This window comes from Pinus tabuliformis, chromosome 5_1 (assembly GCF_031772625.1).
Source record: "Pinus tabuliformis cultivar Carrire ecotype Pingquan chromosome 5_1, CPIR1, whole genome shotgun sequence".
In the NCBI taxonomy this organism is placed as follows: domain Eukaryota; kingdom Viridiplantae; phylum Streptophyta; class Pinopsida; order Pinales; family Pinaceae; genus Pinus; species Pinus tabuliformis.
In genome coordinates, this window is record NC_142305.1 from 153,256,423 (window position 1) to 153,280,397 (window position 23,975).

Genomic DNA, 23,975 nt, shown 5'->3' on the forward strand with positions numbered 1-23,975 from the left:
AATTGAGGTACCCCAAACAATCAGACCTGCCCACTTTTAGCTCAAATTATTTTTGATGTACCTTAAAGATTATTTTTCCTGAGGATGTTAACTTGAATACCATATCCTTCCGGTTAAATTTCATTTCTCTATGTAATAGAATTTTCATTTGAACCATCACGGGAAAGCTTTGTTAATACAGTCTGGGCTTCTTTTATTCTGCCTGCACTGTGAAGAGTATCAACCAGAATCTTGCATGACTCTGTATCTGGAGCACATCCTTTAGATGTCGATTGATTAAAGGCTTTCAGAGCTTCATTAACATTGCCTGACCTACAAAGTGCACTTATAAATACACTATAAATGTCACTATCTACAATGTAATCCTTGTCAAGCAATAAGCTAACAAGCATATATGCTTCAGGCACCTGCTGCTTTGAACAAAAGCCATTTATCAAGGTACTGCAGGTATTGATCTCAGGTAAGCAATCTTCTTTTAGCATTGCACGCAAAAGCTTCAATGCTTGCAACATCTCGCCTTTCTTAGAAAAGCCCTCAATTAGAGTCCTGTATGTTTCAAGATCAGGCACCCCTCTATTTTTCACCACATCATCAAGGACCGTATTTGCTTCATGCAACATGTCCTCTTTACAGAGGGCATGCAGCACATGTGTATAGATAGCAGTATCAGGTGCATTTCCCATTTTGCACATTCCATCCAGAACTATTTTTGCCTTTGAAGCCTTGCTTTCCTTGCACAACCAACCAATAACAGCAGAGCCATTCTCAAGCCCAAGACTAAAACCCTTCTGTGACATCTCATCGAAAATGTGTAGAGCTTTCTCTGCATCTCCCTTTTTGCAGTACCCCATAATCATTGCAGTATAGGTGGTGGCATCTGGTGGATGACCTTTACAAAACATTGTCTTCATAAGCTCCTCGGCTTCTGACATTACAAAGCCCACACAGGACAGTGTTGAAAGCAACAAAATTAGGCATGCAGCCCTTTGTGGGCATTTGATTCAACAAATTTCTAGCCTTATCAATCTCCCCTTCCTCACAAAGAGCACTGATTAGTAAATTGTAAGTTCGAATATTTGGCACAAGTCCTTTTTCAAGCATCTCATCAAAAACCTTGATACCATCATTTATCGTGCCTCTACTGCAATGCCCAGAGACTATACTCCCATAAGTGATGGCATTTGGACACAATTCCGTCTTCGTCATCTCCTTCAAGACCTCCATGGCATCTTCAATCTTCTCGTCTGCACAGAGACCTTTGATAATGGTACTATAAGTCACGACATCAACTTTCCCACTGCTGAGCAGCATTTTAGTCATCATATTCCTGGCCTCCTCAATGTTGCCCGCATTGCAGAGGCCATTGATGATAGCATTGAAGGTCAACACATTGGGCTGACAATCATCCTTTATCATTTGCTCCAAACATCGACGTCGCTGCACATAGTATTGTTGTCCATTAAGTCAATCCCAGAAGGCGCAGTATTTTACACTACCACCATTAATTAATGAATGGTGTATTTTTAATGACTATCCACAAGAGCTCGCGGTCTAAAGATCACCCACTATCATTTAATCCTTGTTCAGAGAAACAGACTATAATTTTATTATTAACATCTCACAGGATGCGAGGGAACAAGTCTGAAAATAGCATGCCACACATAATAAGCATCCAAGGAGTAATGGCTAAGTGATCAGGTTGTGAGGATGGGAGGAAGCACATCAATTTTGTGGCCTTTCACAGAAGCTTTTGTGTCAGGGAACACAATATCCTCCTCCTCATCCATTGAACCGTCCTCCAGCACCCGCATTGGGAATGGCATCAGATGGCCCGGCAGATCCTCCACTGTCTCCTCCCGAACAAATGACTCCCAAATTTTCTCGGAGATCCGGCGCACCATCCTCACGCATTCAACACTCTCTGGATGAAGATATTCACGCCGCAGGCCTCCATTCTTATGTGCAAAATGTTCGTACCACAGAGACATTCGGTATCCGAATATCTCCCCTCGAGCTCCGCGACCCTGCTGGTTGATGTGCTCTGGCTGGTAACAGCCCTGGGCTATTTCTGTGTCTCTGGCTCCGTCCATGGATCGCTGGTTCAGGTTGGCTGATCCTATGATAATATATTCATCATCCACTGCATAGCATAATAGAAAACAACATTTTTCGGCATGTGTAAGAGAATCAGGCGAATTCAAAAATATTAAATGTAAATATAGCGGCTCTGTTAGGATAGTTCAAGTACATTTTCGAGATCATAAACTCGAAAAGCCCTGAAACTTTTCGAGTTCCATACCTAAACCAAGAAAATGAAAAACCCTAAGAAACCCTAAACCAAGAAAATGAAATAGAGTGCCTACCTATCATGAGCTTGGCATGGACATAGATCATGGTTCTCCTGTGAATCTGCGCATTCCAGTAGTCGGTCCCTTCTTTTGGTCTTTCTGGAGGTTCATATTCGCCCGGGAGCTTCACCTCCCTGTTCCCCACGCAGAAGAAATTCAAATAATCAGTCGGGCGGTACTCATGGTCCAGGCCCTCCTCCCTGAGTGCTTCGCCGATCATCTTATACATCATGTGCGCGGTGTTCCTGAACCAGTGCAGGATTGCCTGCACAGTATCCCCCTCCGGTATTCCCTCCGACCACATTGGGGTCAGCACATACACGACGAACTGCTCCCGGGCTCTGATCTTGCTCACTACCTTCAGCGCAATCTCAATCGGTATCAGATGCAGGCATTCACAGTCCTGATCTCGGTCCCAAGAAGCGCAACTGCCAAAGAAGTGTTTCCCAACCTTCAATTGATGACGCGAAGCCGAAACCAGAAGCGAAGCCAAAACTGTTATGGAGGATCAAATTTGTGCTGGTCAGGTGGTTAGGGAGTTGCAACTACCTCAGCATAATCGAACGACTCAACATGGCTCAATCGTCTAACATATCATCTAATGGTGCAAAGTAATGACACGTAGGCAGAGAGAAAAGTTCATTTCAAAGGGAATGCCTTACGACGTAAATATGGTGGTTTAAAAAAAAAAGAACTAGCTAGTGAAAATAGTTAATCTTAATTTTGATGGTGGAAATAGAATCAGCACGAGAAACCTGTTATCACTCAGGTTGTAAAAAGGGATACGACCGAGGTAACCACAGACCAACTTTGGACTACAGGTTCTAGCCAACCTGCAATCAGAGAGGGCTCTCTCTTTCTGATTTAGATTTGTTGAAAATGATTTTAGGCTAGGTATTGGGTTTGAGGGGTTTTTGTTTTGGTTTTGGTGGGAAGATTGATGTCTTCAAGTAGAGAGGCTAAGCATAGTCTGATAAGTTTCAAACCATTGGGCATGGAGTCGAGGAGGAAGATTGGTGGTGCGTTTTCTTGGTCACAGGAGAGATATGTGGAGCAAGGTAGCTGCACATGAAACAATGTTTCAGGTTTAAAAGATGGAATGAATGCTAAGGAATGAGAAGCAATCAAGAATCTCTCTTTCAGCTTAACAGAGGGAAGTAACAGAGCTTTACCTAGGGGCAATAAAGAATCCCTAGATAATTGGCCAACATAGGGGAATTAGGGTAAATATGAGCCAGAAGGAATTCATATTCATTACCAATTCATTCAGATGAAAACATATAGAAACAACAGAAATTGAGCATAGAGTGTTGTAAACAAATTCTAAGCTAATCTTTTTTTCTGCTATTCAGATAGTGGTTAACAATAAAACAGAGGTAAGATGCACTTATTGTTCCAGGTTGCAGCACAAGAATTCCACATTTAGTCTCCAGAAATCTTTAACAACACATCACACCGTCATACTCCAACTCTTCAGCAGTGTTTGATTATAGAAAAAATCTCAGGTATAAAGTGCGAGTCTCTAGTGAGAGTTATCAATCGACCAACCCTTGAAACAATACAGTGGGTCGTATATATAGAAAAAAAAACTCTTCAAAACTGCTTATTTACAGTTTGACCTAAACAGGTATGAAAGAAAGATGATTACTTTAACCTAATCCTATCAGAAATAAATGCGTGAAAATATCTCAGGCTGCGCTGAGGGCAACCGTATCAAAACTGAGTAAATTATGTTGTCCTCGGTGGCTTGGTGCAATGTTTTCTGAAATAAATGAGCATGGGTTTCTGCTTCTTTGCTGTCCGGTGGCTTTGAATGCTTTAATTGTGATTTGAGGGCAAGGATGGGCTTACGCCTCTTGACTTAACTTTCTGGGAACTCATTAATGCTCAGGTGCTTTGAGCCCCTAAAAAATCTTGGCTGATATTCTTTGGCTCTTCTTCTTCCTCTGATACTCTTTGACAATAAACTGGGCTGCTGCTCTGATGTGCTGTGCGTTAAATCAACATTTAATGGCTGCTGTTCGGCCCTCGGTTTCCTTCAAAACTGTCTTCTGCTCATTTCTGAGTGCTTCGCGAAGAAAAACGGGTCATTCAGTGCCTTTCGGGCTTGCTGGGGGCTGCGTGATGAAAATATTCCCCATTCTGGCCTAATTTATCCAGCGATGCGCAAATCGCGCATCAAAAACTGCCTCAAAAACTGATTCCGGGGCTCCAGAGTGCGATTTTCGCCCTTCGTGCCAAAATTGCTGATGACGTCAGCATGATGTCAGCATGGTGGGACCTTGTACGGCGGATGACGTGGCAGGATGACGTCAGCATGATGATGTCATCACGTACGGAGGTGACGTGGCAGTACGGCAGGGGACACGGTGGCAGGACACGTGGCAGGGTGACTCGGCGGTACAGTGGCAAGAGGCCACGCAGGCGGATGACGTGTCATGGTGACTGGGCAGGGGGGGTGACGCAAGCGGGTGATGTCACTGGGCAGGAGGCGGTTTCCGGTTTTGGGGCGCACCGCCTTTGGACAGAGGTGGTTTTGGGGGAGGGGGCTCTGCCACAGCCCAGAAGGCGACACGTGGCGGGAGTACGGCGGGAATACCGCCCATCTCTCGGACGCTAACCTTCGGGCGGCTTGGAGATGGGAAGGCCCGCCCACCATAGATCTGTGGGGCGGGCGATCTGATGGCTGGCGGCGGAGGGATAAGGGGCGAGAATATACACGGAATATTCCGATTTTAATAATGCGCGGCAGTGGGTTAAAACTTAGGGAACGATGGAGTTTGAGGGTTGTATGGGTTTAATGAGCGCGGATAAATGTTTTTATGAACAAAACTTAGGGTAAGGGAGCCAAAAGTGGGTTTTTTAAGGGTTTTAGGGCTAGGGGAGAGGTTGTTAGCATGACTAGGTGTCATCTAACTCCTGCTATGACACAGATGGGCTAAAAACAGCCCCTAATGGACCATTTTTTCTTGACTTAGAAGAAATATGGCTATAGTGCCAGGGAGGGGATATTTAATATTTTTTGAGATTTATATACATAGTTTTAGCAGGGGAAGGGGATACAAATTAGAGATTTAGATAATACAGTCAGCAGTTAATATGGAGATGACCAGAAAGCGCTATGTTAAGGGTCCTTAGGCTAATTTTGGGGAAAAGAACTTGTAAAGAAATGAAATCCTTGAGCGAAGTAGACCTTCACCAAGGCAGCTGATATGGAGAATGATGGAACTAAGAGGAATCAAGCAAATCTTGACCTCTTTGGGGAAGTTAGTAAGTGACTTGGGAAATGAGAAGAAGGGGAAGTTAGTTATGTCTAGCTCGAGCTCCTCCAGATAAAAACCTGCCTCATATCTGTGATCTGAAAAGACAAAAACACTTTGTAACACAAAATTGATCATAAATCATCATTCTGCAACCTCACAGCTACCTACCCGGCCTACTTACCTAACATTTTTTCTTCTTTTGATTTGGGTGCACTTAGATTTGCAGACCCAGATTTACAATTTTTCTTTTGAATGTTTCCTATCTAGATCTACACTTATTTCTGCCAAGGGCCCAGATTAAGCAGTTGGGTCCCTTTGATTTTCTACCTATCTACAAATCTGTCAAGATTAAGCTGTTTGGACAGATACATTCTCTATATTCTAAAACAGGAAATTGAAACCCAGGGAGGCCAGGATTAAACTGTTTAGTCTTCCCTTAACTGAATGAACTCTTCAAGATGGAATGACTCATCAAAATTGGAATACAGCAGTGGCATTTGGACTAGCACACTTCATGACATCTTGTGGAAATATGGAACACTGCAGCCTGCAAAGTACGACATATTTGGCATGTAAAAATGTCAATCATGAAAGATGAAACCCTGTTGCAACAAGAAGCTAACAAAACTATTGGAGCACTTAAAATCTTGAAACTTAATAACCTGAATTTCCAAAATTTACTATCCAATTTTAACAAAATCATACCCAAATTTCCATAAATTTTGACTTAAATTTAACAAAATTATACCAAAATTTCTATAATTTAAAAACAGAATAATCAGCTTAATTATTTTACCTTTAAATTAAAACATTTTAATCTTATACATTTAAGTTTTTAAAATTATAATTTCTAATTTATTTTTTAAAATTATAATTTCTAATTAATTAAATAACAATTTTGAATACATAAATAATTCAATATTTCCAAAAACCCCAAAACAAATTTTATAAACTATTTAACTCAAATATACAAATTCCACACATACCTGACCATTTAAAACCAACTCAATAAAAATAAAACATAATTATATAAAATTTCTATATAATAACTATTTTTATTTATTTATTTAATTTTTTTAATTCAGGAGTTCCAAACCAAACATTATAATCAGGCTTCCCCATTATATCCTTGTCATCCCATTCAAAATGCTCCTTCAAAGTCTTAAATTTGTTTTGAATAAGGTACGTGAAAATGAAGAGATATCCAAATTTGAAAAAGCATTCAAAATCTTTTGGTATCTCAAATAATATTTGAGAAAAGTCAACGAAGACATATGGTTCATGTACAGCGTATAAAAATCTTTTGGTATCTCAAATAATATTTGAGAGAAGTCAACGAAGACATATGGTTCTTTTCTTCAAACATTTACAGCGCATAATATACGTTTGGTTAGAGAGTTATGAGAGATATGTGGCCCTTTCACCAAACATGTACAACATGTAAGGATGGAGAGCTATTAGAAATATGCGGATGTGATTGGGGGCTGAAAAATTGTTATGAAATTGAACTGTCACACCTCCATATCCACATAAATATCAAAAACAAAAATATAAATATAAATACAAATACAAATTCAAATTCGCTAATTGTAATTTCGATTAAGGCACGGAAAATTTAAGAAATGGTATAAAATATTTACAATGTATGGGCTATAATCTATTGTACTTAGGTATGAGAATTAGGTTGACTTCTTCCGTATGCAATAATTCCTTTGAATAATCGAGATCTGATAGGGATATAATGCATAAGTGATTTTCTTTTTATATTCAAATCATTCTTGGTTTTAGTTACACGTGGATTTGGTTTGCAAATTTATTATGTATTAATGGTTATGCTTTGCTATGGAGTCATGGCAAGAGCAGGCTTCATCCGTTCACCTAGTTGCCTACCAACTGTACTCCTTACCTTGTTCCTCTTGCTTCATCGATGGTGTGGAAGCTCGGGCTCCGATCTGATGGCTATGTTTCATTCTGGAAATCTTCAACGCTCTTTTTGCTGGCGATGTGATTCATTGTTCACCTCTACTCTTTAGCTCTTGGCTCTGCTACCAAGGTTTCGCTTCAGGTGAGTTCGACTCTGCTACCAGGGTTTCGCTTCATGAGGGTTTGTATAGCGCTGAGGATATCATGGCTCTGGCAAAGACTCTCGAGGTAGATGTCTTCGCTTCTGAGGTGCAACAAGAACCAAGCAAGTTATCTGGATAATTTTTCTTGACATTTACATTTAGTTCATCGACTGCTGACTTTCATTTGACATGTTGTCGATTCTGGTTTGTAGGTCACGCGGAAGCAGTCATGAGGTGCTCAGAGATCATTGTAGTGGGTTTCGCGGAACCTGCTTACAACCTCCTGCTCCAGTCGTCTAATGGATTATAGGTATGTCATGTCTAGCCGCGTTTTTACAAATTAACAGAGTAGGGGATTGAATGATTGATTCGATGCTTAATGTTCTCGGACAGTTGGAGTATTCTGCTGAGGGTTTTCCATATCCATAATGGTGTAAGTGGCCTGTTTAAATTCTGGACCAAGGGTTTGGTCTGAGATTGAGCCTACCATAGAGAATCATTATGATAACAGGGAAATTGCCTTTGTTTGAGATGCTTACACAAAACTCTGTTCTTTCGAAGTTTTTTCGATGGAATCCTTTACCGTCTTATAGTTTATTCGTTTAGTCTCCTTTTAAATTGTTTTATGGTTTTATACTACCAATTTCTGGAAACTTGATAGAATCCTGAGTCCCTTTTCTGCGGCAGTTCCAGGTGTTCTGTTGTCTGCTATGTGAAGCTTGTAGCCACGGCTATCTCAGTCCTTTCTTTTTTTAAACTGTTATTTAATTGGGTATTCTTTGTTCTACACCTTCCCGAGTTCTGGGGAGTGATGCATACGAGAAGCTGGGTCATCTTTAAATTATGTTATATCAAATATGTAATATTTGGGGCATTGGTCATGTTTAAGTTCTGTTATTTTCCAAATGTGTAATATTTGAGGTACTGGGTTCATGTTTAAGTTCTGTTTTTCCAATATACAATATTTGTGGCTTTTCATTTCACCTTTCTTTTAATTCTTATATGCACCAATCTCGTGCCGAGAAGTTTATCTGCTTGCGATATATATATTTGTATGTTTTCTACGGTTACACTTGTTATATGAATATAATATGCTCATTGGTAACGTGCTTGCATGGTAGCTTCTTCCTAAAGATTTCAAGTTTCCACTATTCGATGTACATTATTCCTCTTCTTTGGATTTTATTTGCCAATCTCATGAAATGTAAAAAAAGAGAGAAGGGTTACAGTGATTCTTTTAATTTGGAAAGTTAAACAGGTTTTTCCTATTGCTTCTACATATACCATCGTTTAGTTTCTCTGTTTGTTTTCTTTTTTTGTTTGCAAGGAATTATTCATTCACTCTTTCTTCTCATAACTAACTAGACATAGTTCTATTTATCGTTATGTTGTGCATGTTTAATTCTAATTTCGTTTATGCTATGCATGTTTAGTTCTATTTTTCCTTTCTAGTAGAAGAACAAAATAAAGACTATCTTCCTGAGTTTGTACCTAAATTCCCAGACTCTATTTATGTAGGAATAATTTGCCTCTAAGTTTCAGATATTCTTGTACAGTATTCATTTCAGGTATTAACCTCTACCAAATCTAAACATTCAATAAAACAACTTACATCAAATAGATTATTCTAGGTTATTTACCTACCTGAACTGTTGTAATAAAGAAGAAATTTCAACTGTTGAAGTCACCTCTATTATTTACAGATTTCAATCCTCCCAACCATGAGACTTGCTGTCAGGTCCAAGTCTCCCCCCGAGCTTGCTCACAAGACCAATGTCTTCCTGCAAGTTTTCGCACACAGTGCTTTCGCTATCTGGTCACCACCAGACTTAGCTTCTCTTACCGTCTGACCTCTCAGCATGGTTCCTCCTCCCTTTCTCCATGCCCCCCAGGGCTTTCTTTGGAGCATTCATAATCAGGGAGGTAGTTAGGGTTTTCTTGGCAACTGCCTTCCCTAACTTCCTTGTTATGAAAAGTTACAAGATTTGTTAATACTCAAACAATTTTCTCTCTTTAATAATTAACAACCATTAAATACTTAATTCAAATAATAATCATAATATCCAATTTTATTTTTTTTTTTAATGCGGTAAAATAAAATATTTATAGTTTGATGGGGACATTACATCCCCCCCTTGAAATCAAACATCATCCCGATGTTTTTCTGCCGCAAACAGTCCTGGAAAGGCTTCTTTCATGCGTTGTTCATCCTCCCAGGTGGCCTCATCCTTCCCAAAGTGTTGCCATTGCACTTTAACGTGAGTAATAACTCGTTTCCGCAGCATTACTTCTCTCCGATCGAGTATAATTAGAGGCTCGACCAAGAATTCTCCTTCCGGTTCGACCTGAAAAAACAGTAACTTGAATAAGTTTTCCATTATTATTAAATTTTTATTTGGCTTACTTAAGGAACTTTCTTACCTGTATATCTTGCCAACTGATTATGTGTTTAGGATCATAAACATATCTTTTCAATACGGACACATGGAAAATATTGTGGACTCGAAGGTGAGTTGGTAAGGTAAGGCAAGTTGGTATGCCACTAGCCCGACCCTTGCCAAAATTTGAAATGGACCACAAAACTAGGGTGCTAACTTAGCACACCCACTCCATTGTAACGTACTCTTCTTAGCACATACTCTCACATATACATGATCTCCTACTTGGAATTCTCTAAAATTCCTTTTTCAATCGGTGAAGTTCTTTTGCCTATCTTGGGCAGCCTTTAAGTTAGAACATACCTTCTTAACCATTTCTTCCATTTCTTTTAACATCTCAGGTCCCAACATCAGCTTGTCCTCTGGTCCCCCCCAACTGGATGGTGTGCGGCACTTACATCCGTACAAAACTTCAAACGGGCTCATTTGTAAGGAGGTATGGTAGCCGTTATTATAAGCAAATTCGACCAGATGTAAGTAATCTTCCCATTTGGATGGTTGCTGCATTACATATGTTCTTAGCATATCTTCCACTACCTGATTCACTCGTTTTATCTGCCTGTCCGTCTGAGGATGATAGGCGGTACTGAAGTTTAACTGAGTACCTAACCCTTCAAATAGGGTCTTCCAGAAGGCTGATGTAAACTTTACATCACGGTCAGAAATTATAGTTTTTGGCAGCCCATGTAGTCTAAAAATATTTTGCATGAAAATATTGGCAATCTGCACCGCCCTGAAGGTGGATTGTACTAGTATAAAATGAGCTGATTTGCTTAATTTGTCTACTACCACCATTATTGAATCGTTTTGTCTTTTGGATTTGGGTAGTCCTGTGATAAAATCAAGGGAGATGGTCTCCCACTTCCACTCCAGAATTGGTAATGGGTGCAGTAACCCAACGTGATGCTGGTGTTCTATTTTTACTTGCTGACATTCTAGGCAGCGTGTCAAATATTTTGCTACATCCTTTTTCATACCTGGCCAGTAGTACTCTTTTCGGAGTGCCGTAATTAGTTTTTGGTATCCTGGGTGTCCTGCATAGGGACTCTTATGATATTCATCCAGAATCAGATTTTTAATGTTATTTTGGTTAGGCACATATAATCTTTTCTTATAATTCAACATACCTACAGAATCCATTTCATATCCTAGCTGGTATTCATGGTTGTTTGTGTTTTGAGCTTGCTATCCTAACTACTGATATTGCGGGTCTGTTCCGTTGCCTTTTTAATTAATTCGTCGAAGGTAGTTCACACTTCGCTGTAACAAATTTCATAAAGACAATGTACCTTTCGACTCAAAGCATTAGCTACCTGGTTCTCCTTTCCCTTCAGATGTTTGATCTTGAAATCAAATCCACTTAGAAAATCTACCCACTGGGCTTGTCTAGCATTTAAAGTGGGTTGCTTGAAGTAATTAGTCAAGCTGTGATGATCAGTCATTAAAAGAAACTTCCTACCCATCAAATAGTGATGCCACATTTTTAATGCATGAATGACGACTGTCAATTCTAAGTCATAGGCGGAATATTTCTGCTCGTGTTCCTTCAATTTCCTGGACTCATAGGTAATTACCCTCCCATCTTGCATTAAAACTCCACCTACCCCTTCCTTGCTGGCATCTGTACACACCACATAGTCCTTTCTTGGATCTACTATGCTTAAAATTGGCGCGGTGGTGAGCAGATGCTTAAGCTGCTCAAAGCTCTTTTGACATTCTACTGTCCATTTAAAAGTTTTTCCCTTTTTTTGTAGGGAGGTAATAGGATAGGCCACCCTGAAGAATCCTTCAACAAATTGTTTATAGTATCCTTCTAGTCCCATAAAAGATCTTATATCAACTACGTCTTTTGGTACTGGCCATTCCATTATGGTCTTTATCTTTTCAGGGTCTACAACGATTCCATCCTTGGTAATAATGTGCCTAAGTACTGAATCTGTTCTTTTAAAAAAATCACACTTGCTGAATTTGGCATACAGTTGATGTCCCCAAAGAATCTGCAACACTATCCTCAGGTGCTCCTTATGTTCTTCAATATTCTAGGAATAATTTAGTATGTCATCAATAAATATTAATACAAATTTATCTAAATACTGACGAAATATATTGTTCATTAGACACATAAAGGTTGCAGGGGCATTGGTTCGCCCAAAGGGTAACACTACAAACTCATAGTGTCCATAGCGGGTCCTAAAAGTGGTTTTAGCTATGTCTTTCTCCCTGATACTAATCTGGTGGTATCCTAATCGTAGATCAATTATTGAAAATATCGTCGCCCCTTTCACTTGATCAAATAGTTCATCTATGCGAGGCAAAGGGTACTTGTTCCTAATACTCAACTTATTTAGCCGACGATAGTCCATACACATCCGTAGGGTCCCATTGATCTAATAATCACCCTATGAGTGACATCAGTTGAATTTTTATTAAACAAAAGGTATTACAGACTCATGTGCTGGTGTGTGTTCTGTGTTATTTAAGCAACAGATTGATCAGATTGCTAATACACAGACATTTTAAATGGAGAGATGACAGAGAAATACAACAAGAAACCACAAAGACACAGGAAATTTTAATAAGGAGTTCACCCTATTCTCCAGGGCTACGTCTTTGGTCCAGCTCTCAGTGGTGGCCTAGTTTTATTGTGTCTTTAAGCAGAGAATTACAATACAGGGACTCAATGCAAGTTCTCCTGAAGCAGGTTTGCTTGGCAGGGTGGTTCTTGGATTCCCCAAGCCACTGGAGTACACAGACTCTGCGTCTTCCTACCAGCTCTGTGACCTTCTGGTCTACAATGGAAGGAGCCAAATATGATGCTCGATCCGGACAGATTCCTCTATGGGATGGCTTGAATCTCTCAAGCTTTGGTGCTCGATGCTGCCACTGCGTCAGCTCGGCCCTCTGTCTCGTCCTGCTTTTCCCTTGCTTTACTGCCTTCTTCTCTGGTTTCCTGTCTCTCAGTGTTCAACTGTTCAACTATCCACTCTCACTTGATTCGACTGTCTCTGTTCATGGCTTTTAGCCATTCGAACTCATGCCCATTTGGTTCCTCTTCCGCCTCTGTCGATTCGCCTTCTGCAGCTGCGCTTGGAGTTCCCTGTTCGGCGTCAGCATGAACGCTCAGGGAGTGGCCACGTGTCCTCTCCTGAATAGCGCTAGCCTACTCGTCGGTTTGTTTCTTCGTCGTGGATGCATTCTTCCTCCACCGTGGCGGTCAGACAGATTCCAAATCCCTTTAGAACGCGGCTTAATTCCCTGTCGATTCCGCTTCCTCCATCGGGTGCAATCTCAGCTGTCCGATCTGGGCTCCTCCAGATCCGACGTCATACGCACGTCCCGCGCGGTTGACTTTCTCGACTGATAACGCGCGATCAACGGCGGTTTTCTCTCACCTCCGCCGCCACGCGTCGACCGTTGAGTGGGATCGCTCCGCTTCCTCCAAAACTGTTTACCATTTGAGGGCGCCCCGATCAATACTGCTGGTTTTCTAGGGTGTGGGTCCCGCCTTCGTACGTTAGCGCTTTTCATTTCTCCGCTCGCGGTTCTCCGGCTCCCAACGCGACCGAGTGCTTAAGGCTCCTCCACTTTGGCCCTGTTTGCCCAGCGATGCGCTAATCGCGCATCAAAAATCACCTCCTTTTCCTGATCTGGGGCTCCCAGGGGCTACTTTGACCTCTCGCGCAGTCTCCATGGGCCTTGGTCAGCGCGCTTTGACCGAGGTCCTCGTCGCTCCACGCTGACTGCCATTGCCACTGGTTCGGGGTGTTTTTGATTGCTATTTTGGATTCTTTAGAGATTTGTTTCGTCCCGATACAGTCAAGGTTCTTTAACAATGTTTTATGGATCCGATTCAGATCATGGCCTTCTCACTGAAAAAGTTTTTGGACCACCAAAATTTGGTTTTCTTCAAGCATCGACTAAGTGAGGAAATTGCTGTCTCACTTGCCCAATCTCAATCCACTTCACACTGCTCGGCTTCGAACCTTTAAGCCCAATCCTGAGGTATTCCACTTGTCCACTGGACGTCGTCCTTACCTTCCTATCCAACACTGTGTCTTCCTGCAACTCATTAAGATATTTAGGTAGCAGGTCGTCGACAGAAGGTAATTGACTCTGCTCTTCAAGGTCCTCAATCATTGAAGGTTCAAATAACCTCAAGCAATCTGCGTTTACGACTGAGTAGATGTGCATGTAAGCTGGTAGATCAAGGCGGAAAGCATTTTCACCAATCTTCTCAAGTATCCTGAAGGGTCCATACCTGATAGGTTTTAGCTTTTTACCTTCACCTTGCATCCTGTCCTTGCTGATATACAGCCAGACTTGGTCTCCAACTTGAAAACTATGCTCCATCCGATGCTTATCGTGCCTAGCCTTGTACTTGGCTTGGCTCTTTTCCAGTTGTTCCTGTACTGCCTGGTGGATCTCCTAGATCTGTTCAATCAACCTAGCTGCGTTGTCCACATCACTGTGTCTATCAACTATGGTATCTTTACCAAGGACAAAATCGAAAGGAGACCTTGGTATGAAACCAAAAGAGGTCTCAAAAGGAGATCTCTGTGTAGAAGAGTGTTTGGCTCTGTTGTAAGCATGTTGCACATAACACAAGTGTTCATCCCAAAGCTTAGGGTGTATGCTGCAATATCCTCTCAGTAACTGGATCACCGTCCTGTTAACTACTTTTGTCTGGCCATCCGTTTGCGGATGAAAAGCTATGCTTTTCTTTAACTTGGTGTCCATTAGTTCCCACAGACTTGACCAAAACTTCCCCACAAATTGGGTGTCTCGATCAGATACAATAGAAGTGGGTAATCCAAAATGAACCCATACATGTTCAAAGAACAATTTTGCAATTTGTTCAGTTGTAATCTGTTTACTACAGGGTATCAAAATACACATTTTGTTGAACCTGTCCACAACAACATATAGATAATCATGACCTTTCCTAGATTTACGCAGTCCTCCAACAAAATCCATGGAAATGCTTTCCCAAGGGTGAGAAGGAACTGGCAATGGAGTGTATAAGCCTAGTTTTTTGTTGCTGGGCTTGCTTTTTGCACACATAGCACATCCTTTTACATATCTTGAAACTGTCTCACTCATTTTCAGCCAATAGCAGAACCTTTGCAGCTGTGCAACTGTTTTACTTACCCCAAAGTGACCTGATATCAGAGAAGTGTGTGCTTCCCTAATTATCTTTACTCTCTCAGTTTGTGGAATGCAAAGTTTCCCACAATGATATAAGAGTCGGTACTTCATGTGATAGTCCAATTCTTCTATTCTTTTGCCTTGACTCAAATTTGCATATACATCTTTATAGTCCATGTCCTGAGCATACTGTTCTATGTAGCTTTCATGCAGCACAGAATTATGCTTAAGTATGGTAGATGCATTTATAATGGGTCTAGATAACATGTCTGCAACCTTGTTATGTATGCCCTTTTTATATCTGATGACTAAATGAAATTGTTATAGAAAACCCATCCATCTATAATGTCTTGATTGCTGCAACTTAGTTTGGGAGTGTAGATATTGAAGTGGCTGATGATCAGTATGTATTACTGTTTCTTTGCCCATTAAGTAATGTTTCCACTTTTTCACACTCTGAACTAATGCATATAATTCTTTATCATAGGTAGGACAGTTAACTACTGCAGGATTAAAAGTCTCAGAATGATAACATATGGGTTTACCGTGCTGTGTCAACACTGCTCCCATGGCATAGTCACTGGCATCAGTTTGGATCTCGAATGGTCTTTGTAGATCTGGCAGTGCTAGTACAGGTGTTATACTAATCTTTTCTTTCAAGGTGTCGAAGGCTTTCTGTTGTTTGCCTCCCCTTTGAAAAACCTTGTTCAATCCTGTCAAAGCATGTAAGGGAGCTGCAATTGAGGGAAAATTTGAAATGAACTTCCTCCAATATTGTGCTGCTCCTAGGAAGCTTCTCACTTCTGTAGCAGACTTGGGTTTAGGTCAGTTTACAATGACTGCCACTTTAGAGGGATCTATTTTCAATTCACCTCCCCCTACTATGTGACCCAAATAATTTAGAGAGGTTTTGCCAAATTCACATTTGGAGAGTTTAACATAAAGTTTTTCTCTTTTCAAAACATCTAATGTCTGCTTAACATGCTTTAAATGTTCTTCCCACGTTTTACTAAAAATCAGAATGTCATCCAGATACACAATAACAAAATCATCAAGACAAGTTCTGAGTAGATCATTCATTAATCTCATGAAAGTAGCAGGAGCATTGGTCAAGCCAAAAGGCATAACCAGCCATTCATACAATCCCTGCTTTGTTTTGAAAGCAGTCTTCCATGCATCTTGCTCTGCAACTCTGACTTGATGGTATCCACTGTGTAAATCTAGCTTGGTGAAATAAACAACTTCTTTCAATTGATCTAAAAGATCATCTATGCGAGGAAGGGGATAACAATTTTTTATTTTTATCTTATTCAATGCTCGGTAATCAATGCACATTCTCCACGAGCCATCTTTCTTTCTCACCAAAACGATTGGTGACCCACATGTTGATGTGCTAGGCCTGATGAACCCTTTCTCGAGCAACTCCTACACCTGCTTCTTGATTTCAGCATTCTCTAAAGCAGACAACCTGTACATCCCAATGTTAGGCCAAGGAACATCTTGCTGCAAAATAATATCATGTACTATTCCCTTTTTGGGTGGCAGACCTTTAGGTTCTTGGAACAAGACATCATACTCTGAAACAATCTTTTCTATATCAACTTGCTGATCAGCATTATAGCCCTCAAATACATTAGTTTTATCAGGTGTCTTTTCCTTTACAACCATCAGTAAGAACTGTTTGCATGAATTTATCATTCTTTTCATCTATCCTGAGTTTATGAGAGTATAATTATTCTTGAGCTTATCAGCTCTTACAAAGTATTTGATTCCATCTTTAGCAAGTAGATACTTGTTCTCAGCTCTATAGAAAATAACTTTTCTATCATACAAGTAAGGACTTCCTAAAAAAATTCCACATATATCCAAAGGAATTACATCTAACTCAACCTCATCTACAAATGCTGACACAAAAGAAAAGTTGAGTTTGCACTGTCTAGTCACTTGTAGTTGTGCTTTATCATTCAACCATACTAATGGGTATGGTTTCTTATGAGGTGTAGTTGTTAATCCCAATTTCTTTACAATTGCTTCAGAAATTAGATTTACTTGTGAGCCACTATCAAACAAAGTATCAATCTATTGATTTTTGGAAACAACTCAAATATGGAAAAGCTCATGCCTTTTCCTCTCATGTTCTTCATCAATAACAGATTGAGCAGAATTACTAGTAGATGCTTCAGAATTCTTACCTTTTATACCTATGGCCGCAATGATTGTTTCATCTCCCGAGTCTGACCCCAAATTTTTCTGAATAGCTGCAGCAGTCTTCTTCTTCTTGCCCTCGAACTTCTTAGGTCTCAGCTCTGGATGCAGAATCCAACAGTGCTCATCATCATGCCCATCCTTTTTATAGTGAGTGCATGAAGCTTTGCCTTTTTGTGTAGTGTTAGCCTTCCTTGCTTTCTACTTCTGCTTTCTTTTCTCCTTGCTCTTGCTTACAGTGGGTTGGGATGGTCCCCCAAACTCTGGGTTTCCATTCTTTCCTCTGGCTTCTAGATGAGTAGCTTGTACAAATACCTCATCTATACTAGTGGGATTAAACATGAGGATGGTATGCCTCATGTAGCTGTGTAGACCACCAATGTGCTTCAAAAGAGTCTCTGGTGAGCCTAATGAGATACCCAACATCAATGCTCTCTTTTTGAACTCTTGAGTATACCCTTGCACACTTTTCCCTTTCAACTGCCAAAGAGTTTGCCAACTCATCATGGCTTGTTGCATGTAGGCCAATGGATAGAACTGCTTTTTGATTGCAGCAACAAATTCACTCCAGACAGAGATGGTCTTACCATGCTTCTTCATGTTAGCTTGGGTTCTGCCTTCCCACCAAACCAAGGCAGTGCCTCCTAGGCGTAGGCTTGCCAACTGAATCTTACTCTTGTCCGAGTCTATGTTTTGTACCCTGCAATATACATCAATTTGTCTAATCCAATTGTCCAACTTTTCAACATTTAGCTCTCCATCATATATAGGCAAATCAAATTTGACATCTAACTTAATCAAAGATGCTTTCTTATTATGCACGGGGCAATTAGGAGGTGTAGGAAAGCTTTCTTCTTTCCCCTTTCCTTTTGAGTGGTCATGGGAATGAGACTCATCTTTTTCTCTATCTTGTTTAGAACCTGATGAATCTTCATCCTTATGCTTTCTAAAGTCCCTATACATTTCTTCTACCATAGACTTTATAGCTAGGAAACTTTCTATGAATTGAGGATCTGGCCCCATGGAACCTTCCTCTGACATTGTCTTCCGAGAATAGACTCTCCCAATTTCAGGATTAGTTTCCACCAACTCTCCTCCTAATTTGAGCTTTGATCTAGTGAGCAAGCTTGTCTAACCTTACAGCCTAGAGCTCTGATGCCACTTTGATCTGATAATCACCCTATGAGTGACATCAGTTGAAGTTTTATTAAACAAAAGGTATTACAGACTCATGTGCTGGTGTGTGTTCTATGTTATTTAAGCAACAGATCGATCAGATTGCTAATACACAGGCATTTTAAATGGAGAGACGACAAAGAAATACAGTAAGCAACCAAAAAGACACAGGCAATTTTAATAAGGAGTTCACCCTATTCTCCAGGGCTACGTCTCCGGTCTAGCTCTCAGTGGTGGCCTAGTTTTATTGTGTCTTTAAGCAGAGAATTACAATACAGGGACTCAATGCGAGTTCTCCTGAAGCAGGTTTGCTTGGCAGGGTGGTTCTTGGATTCCCCAAGCCACTGGAGTACACAAACTCTGCGTCTTCCTACCAGCTCTGTGACCTTCTGGTATACAATGGAAGGAGACAAATATGATGCTCGATCTGAACAGATTCCTCTATGGGATGGCTTGAATCTCTCAAGCTTTGGTGCTTGATGCTTCCACTGCGTTAGCTCGGCCCTCTGTCTCGTCCTGCTTTTCCCTTGCTTTACTGCCTTCTTCTTTGGTTTTCTGTCTCTCAGTGTTCAACTGTTCAACTATCCACTCTCTCTTGATTCGACTGTCTCTGTTCATGGCTTTTAGCCATTCGAACTCATGCCCGTTCGGTTCCTCTTCCGCCTTTGTTGATTCGCCTTCTGCAGCTGCGCTTGGAGTTCCCTGTTTGGCGTCAGCATGAACGCTCAGGGAGTGGCCATGTGTCATCTCCTGAACAGCGCCAACCTACTCGTCAGTTTGTTTCTTCGTCATGGATGCGTTCTTCCTCCACCGTGGCGGTCAGATGGATTCCAAATCCCTTTAGAACACGGCTTAATTCCCTATCGATTCCGCTTCCTCCATCGGGCGCAATCTCAGCCATCTGATCTGGGCTCCTCCAGATCCGACATCATACGCACGTCCCGCGCAGTTGACTTGCTCGACCAATAACGCGCGATCAACGGCGGTTTTCTCTCACCTCCGCTGCCATGCGTCGACTGTTGAGTGGGATCGCTCTGCTTCATCCAAAACCGTTTACCATTTGAGGGCGCCCCGATCAATATTGTTGCTTTTCCAGGGCGCGGGTCCCGCCTTCGTACGTTAGCGCTTTTTGTTTCTCCGCCCGCGGTTCTCCGGCTCCCAACGCGACCGAGTGCTTAAGGCTCCTCCACTTTGGCCCTGTTTGCCCAGCGTCAAAAATCACCTCCTTTTCCTGATCTGGGGCTCCCAGGGGCTACTTTGACCTCCCGCGCAGTCTCCATGGGCCTCGGTCAGCACGCTTTGACCGAGGTCCTCGTCGCTCCACGCTGGCTGCCATTGCCACTGGTTCAGGGTGTTTTTGATTGCTGTTTTGGATTCTTTAGAGATTTGTTTCGTCCCAATACAGTCAAGGTTCTTTAACAGTCTTTTATGGATCCGATTCGGATCACCCATCCTTCTTTTTGACGAATAGTACGGGGCTCCACAAGGCGACACATTGGGGTAGATGTAATTTTTATCCAATAGCTCTTGTAATTGCATTTTTAGTTCTGTCAGTTCTTGTGTGCTCATACGATAAGGAGCTCGGGACACCGGGGCTGCTCCTGGCACTAGTTCAATGGTGAAATCTATGTCTCTCTTTGGAGGTAGCCCTGGTATTTCTTCAGGAAATACATCTATAAAATTTTGTATTACAGGGATACTTTCCAGGGAAACAAACTTGTCCTTTGAGTTGGCATAACCAACCTGAATAGCATAAATCTGGCATCCTTTTCTGATGCACTTTGCCAGTTGAGAGGCGGTTATTGGCCGTAATTTTAGTGGTCTCAAAATGCCTTGTATCTCCTGTTTGTCTCCTTGCTCATTCATATAACAGATAGTTTTCGTTTTACAGTTTATAACGGACCAACGCTTTTCCAGCCAGTCCATGCCTATCAAGACATCATAAAATCTTAGGGGAAGTACGTTTAGATTTGCCACCAAAAGGCTGACCTACTATTTCCAAATGATAGCTATTGACCTTGGTCAACACATGTCTCTTTTCCCTTGTTGCTAGTTGCACTAACCAAGGGTTTTTAAACATGACAGTTTGTAAATTACATTGATCAATTATCTTAGGACTAACATAACTTAACGTAGCTCCAAGATCAATTAAAACAAATACAGTATGATCAAAGATTTTACCTTCGAATTCCACCATAGTCGGCTAGTATTTTGTGTGATGATCATCAAGGGCGGCATTGATTTTTGGACTACTCCGGGCTACATCTCCTACCCTAGATGCCTCATGAATATGCGAAATCTATTCAGTGCTTCTGCGGTTAGGACAAATCTTAATGTAATGTGGCCCTCCACATCCCTAGCATTGTATTGGGGGTCCAGCTGTTGCTTCGATTTCAGTTATGCCTGATTACTCATTGGGTTTGGGTTCATGGGGAGGTCTAAATCTAGAATAATTTCTATGCAAATTTATGTTAATATGACCCCTGCGAGGTCCTTTTCTGATATTGCCTCGGTTTCCCTTATTGCCAATAGCAAACTTATTGCCCTTGTTGTCAATTCATTTCTTTCCCATAACTTATGCTTTCTGTTTTCTTTGCTGATAGCATATCCTGGCCTTCTGTATGACTTCATCCATCGTTTTTGGGTTATCGACTCAATTCACTCCTTTGTGAACAATGGTAAACTATTGACAAATCGTTGTACTTTTTCCTTCTCTTCTCGTATGTAAGGAACATACCGAAGTAAGGAGGTAAATCTGGTAGTAAACTCATCCATTATTTGTTGTCCAAGCCGTAGGTCATGGAACTCTTTTTCCTTCTCGCCGTAGAATCGCTTAGTTAATATCTTTCTTTAAAGTATCTCTGGAACTTTTCCCAGTTTATTACCCCTCGTATAGTTTTTACCTCTTCCCACCATAAGGTGACCTTTTCTTGCAGCTGGAAAATGGCCAAATGAGCCTTTAAGTTGTGGTCATATTCATATAGCTGAAAATATTTATTCATGTTAATAAGCTAGGCTTCAGCTACCTCCTCTAGTTCCCCATCAAAGAGTGGCAACTTTATTTTCTGAAACTCCCCTTGTAGTTTTGTCCTCTGCCTCTTCTGTGTTTTATGCTCGAAGGCATTATCTGACTTTTCCTCTTGATTTTCTTCCCCTCCCTCTGTTTCCACATACTCAGTTCGATACTCTTGTTCTCTTGACATATGTCCATGTTCTGGGCTGGGAATCAGTTGACGCTGATTTTGCTTATCTGACAGGATTTTCATAATCTTTTCCTGTTCCAGCATTAACCTTTCATTGTCTGCCCGTAGTCGGGCCATTTCGTTCTTTAATTCATGCACAGTCTCCAATATTGTAGGATTGGTGTTGCGAGGTTCTTCTCCTAACTATACCCATACTTCAGGGTTGGTTTCAGGAAAAGTTGCAGGTCCTAGGCCTGTCATGTTTCTGTGAGGAGCGTTGTCTGTCCTTCTCATGTTCTTCTTTTGCTATACATGCACAAGACTATCAGTTAACAATAATTGTATTTACTTATCTGTTTGGCTCTAGAGGCCTCAGTTTGGTAACCTTGGCTCTGATACCACTTGTCACACCTCCATATTCACATAAATATCAAAAATAAAAATAAAAATTCGCTAATTGTAATTTTGATTAAGGCACGGAAGATTCACGACATGGTATAAAATATTTACAATGTATTGGCTATAATGTATTGTACTTAGGTATGAGAATTAGGTTGACTTCCGTATGCAATAATTCCTTCGAATAATCGAGATCTGACAGGGATATAATGCACAAGTGATTTTCTTTTTATATTCAAATCATTCTCAGCTTTAGTTACACGCGGATTTGGTTTGCAAATTTATTATGTATTAATGGTTATGCTCTGCCATGGAGTCGTGGCAAGAGCAAGCTTCATCTGTTCACCCAGCTGCCCACTAGTTGTACTCCTTACCTCATTCCTCTCGCTTCATCGACAGTGTGGAAGCTTGGGCTCCGATCCGATGGCTGTGTTTCATTCTGGAAATCTTCAACGCTCTTTTTGCTCACGATGTGATTCATTGTTCACCTTTGCTCTTTGGCTCTCAGCTCTACTACCAGGGTTTTGCTTCAGGTGAGTTCGGCTCTGCTACCAGGGTTTCGCTTCATGAGGGTTTGTATAGCGCCAAGGATATCATGGCTCTGGCAAAGACTCCCAAGGTAGATGGCTTCGCTTCCTAGGTGCAGCAAGAACTAGGCAAGTTATATGGATAATTTTTCTTGACATTTACATTTAGTTCATCGACTGCTGGCTTTCATTTGACATGTTGCCGATTCTGGTTTGCAGTTCATGCATAAGCAGTCATGAGGTGCTTAGAGATCATTGTAGTGGGTTTTGCGGAACCTGCTTCCAACCTCCTGCTCCAGTCGTCTAATGGATTACAGGTATGTCATGTCTAGCTGTGTTTTACAAATTAACAGAGTAGGGGATTGAATGATTGATTTGGTGCTTAATGTTCTCGGACAGTTGGAGTATTCTGCCAAGGGTTTTCCATATCCATAATGGTGTAAGTGGCCTGTTTAAATTCTGGACCAAGGGTTTGGTCTGAGATTGAGCCTACCGTAGAGAATCATTATGATAATAGGGAAATTGCCTTTGTTTGAGATGTTTACACAAAACTCTGTTCTTTCAAAGTTTTTTCAATGGAAGCCTTTACCGTCTTATAGTTTATTTGTTCAGTCTCCTTTTAAATTGTTTCAGGGTTTTATGCTGCCAATTTCTGGAAACTTGATAGAAGGCCAGAGTCCCTTCTCTGCGGCACTTCCAGGTGTTCTGTTTTCTGGCATGTGAAGCTTGTAGCTATAGCTATCTCAGTTATCTTTTTTAAACTGTTATTTAATTGGGTATTCTCTGTTCTGCACCTTCTCGAGTTCTGGGGAGTGATGCATACGAGAAGCTGGGTCATCTTTAAGTTCTGTTATATCAAATATGTAATATTTAGGGCACTGGTCATGTTTAAGTTCTGTTATTTTCCAAATGTGTAATATTTGAGGTACTGGGTTCATGTTTAAGTTCTGTTTTTCCAATATACAATATTGGAGGCTCTTCATTTCACCTTTCTTTTAATTCTTATATGCACCAATCTCGTGCTGAGAATTTTATCTGCTTGCGATATATATAGATATATATATATTATGTTTTTTTGTGGTTACACTTGTTATATGAATATAATATGCTCATTGGTAACGTGCTTGCACAGTAACTTCTTCCTAAAGATTTCAAGTTTCCACTATTCGATGTACATTATTCCTCTTCTTTGGATTTTATTTGCCAATCACAGGAAATGTAAAAAA

General features: G+C 40.9%; 1 protein-coding gene across 1 annotated transcript; it reads right to left on the reverse strand.

Annotated features, from left to right (window-relative positions):
- Positions 1–1,357: 1,357 nt before the first annotated feature.
- Positions 1,358–13,643, reverse strand: LOC149163883 (phospholipase D alpha 2-like). Its single transcript, XM_089429293.1, has 3 exons — positions 13,445–13,643; positions 2,364–2,843; positions 1,358–2,140 (listed from the first exon to the last, which is right to left on the reverse strand). Exons 1-3 carry the CDS (start codon positions 13,641–13,643, stop codon positions 1,695–1,697), a joined length of 1,125 nt encoding a protein of 374 aa, XP_089285419.1. The 3' UTR covers positions 1,358–1,694.
- Positions 13,644–23,975: the final 10,332 nt, after the last annotated feature.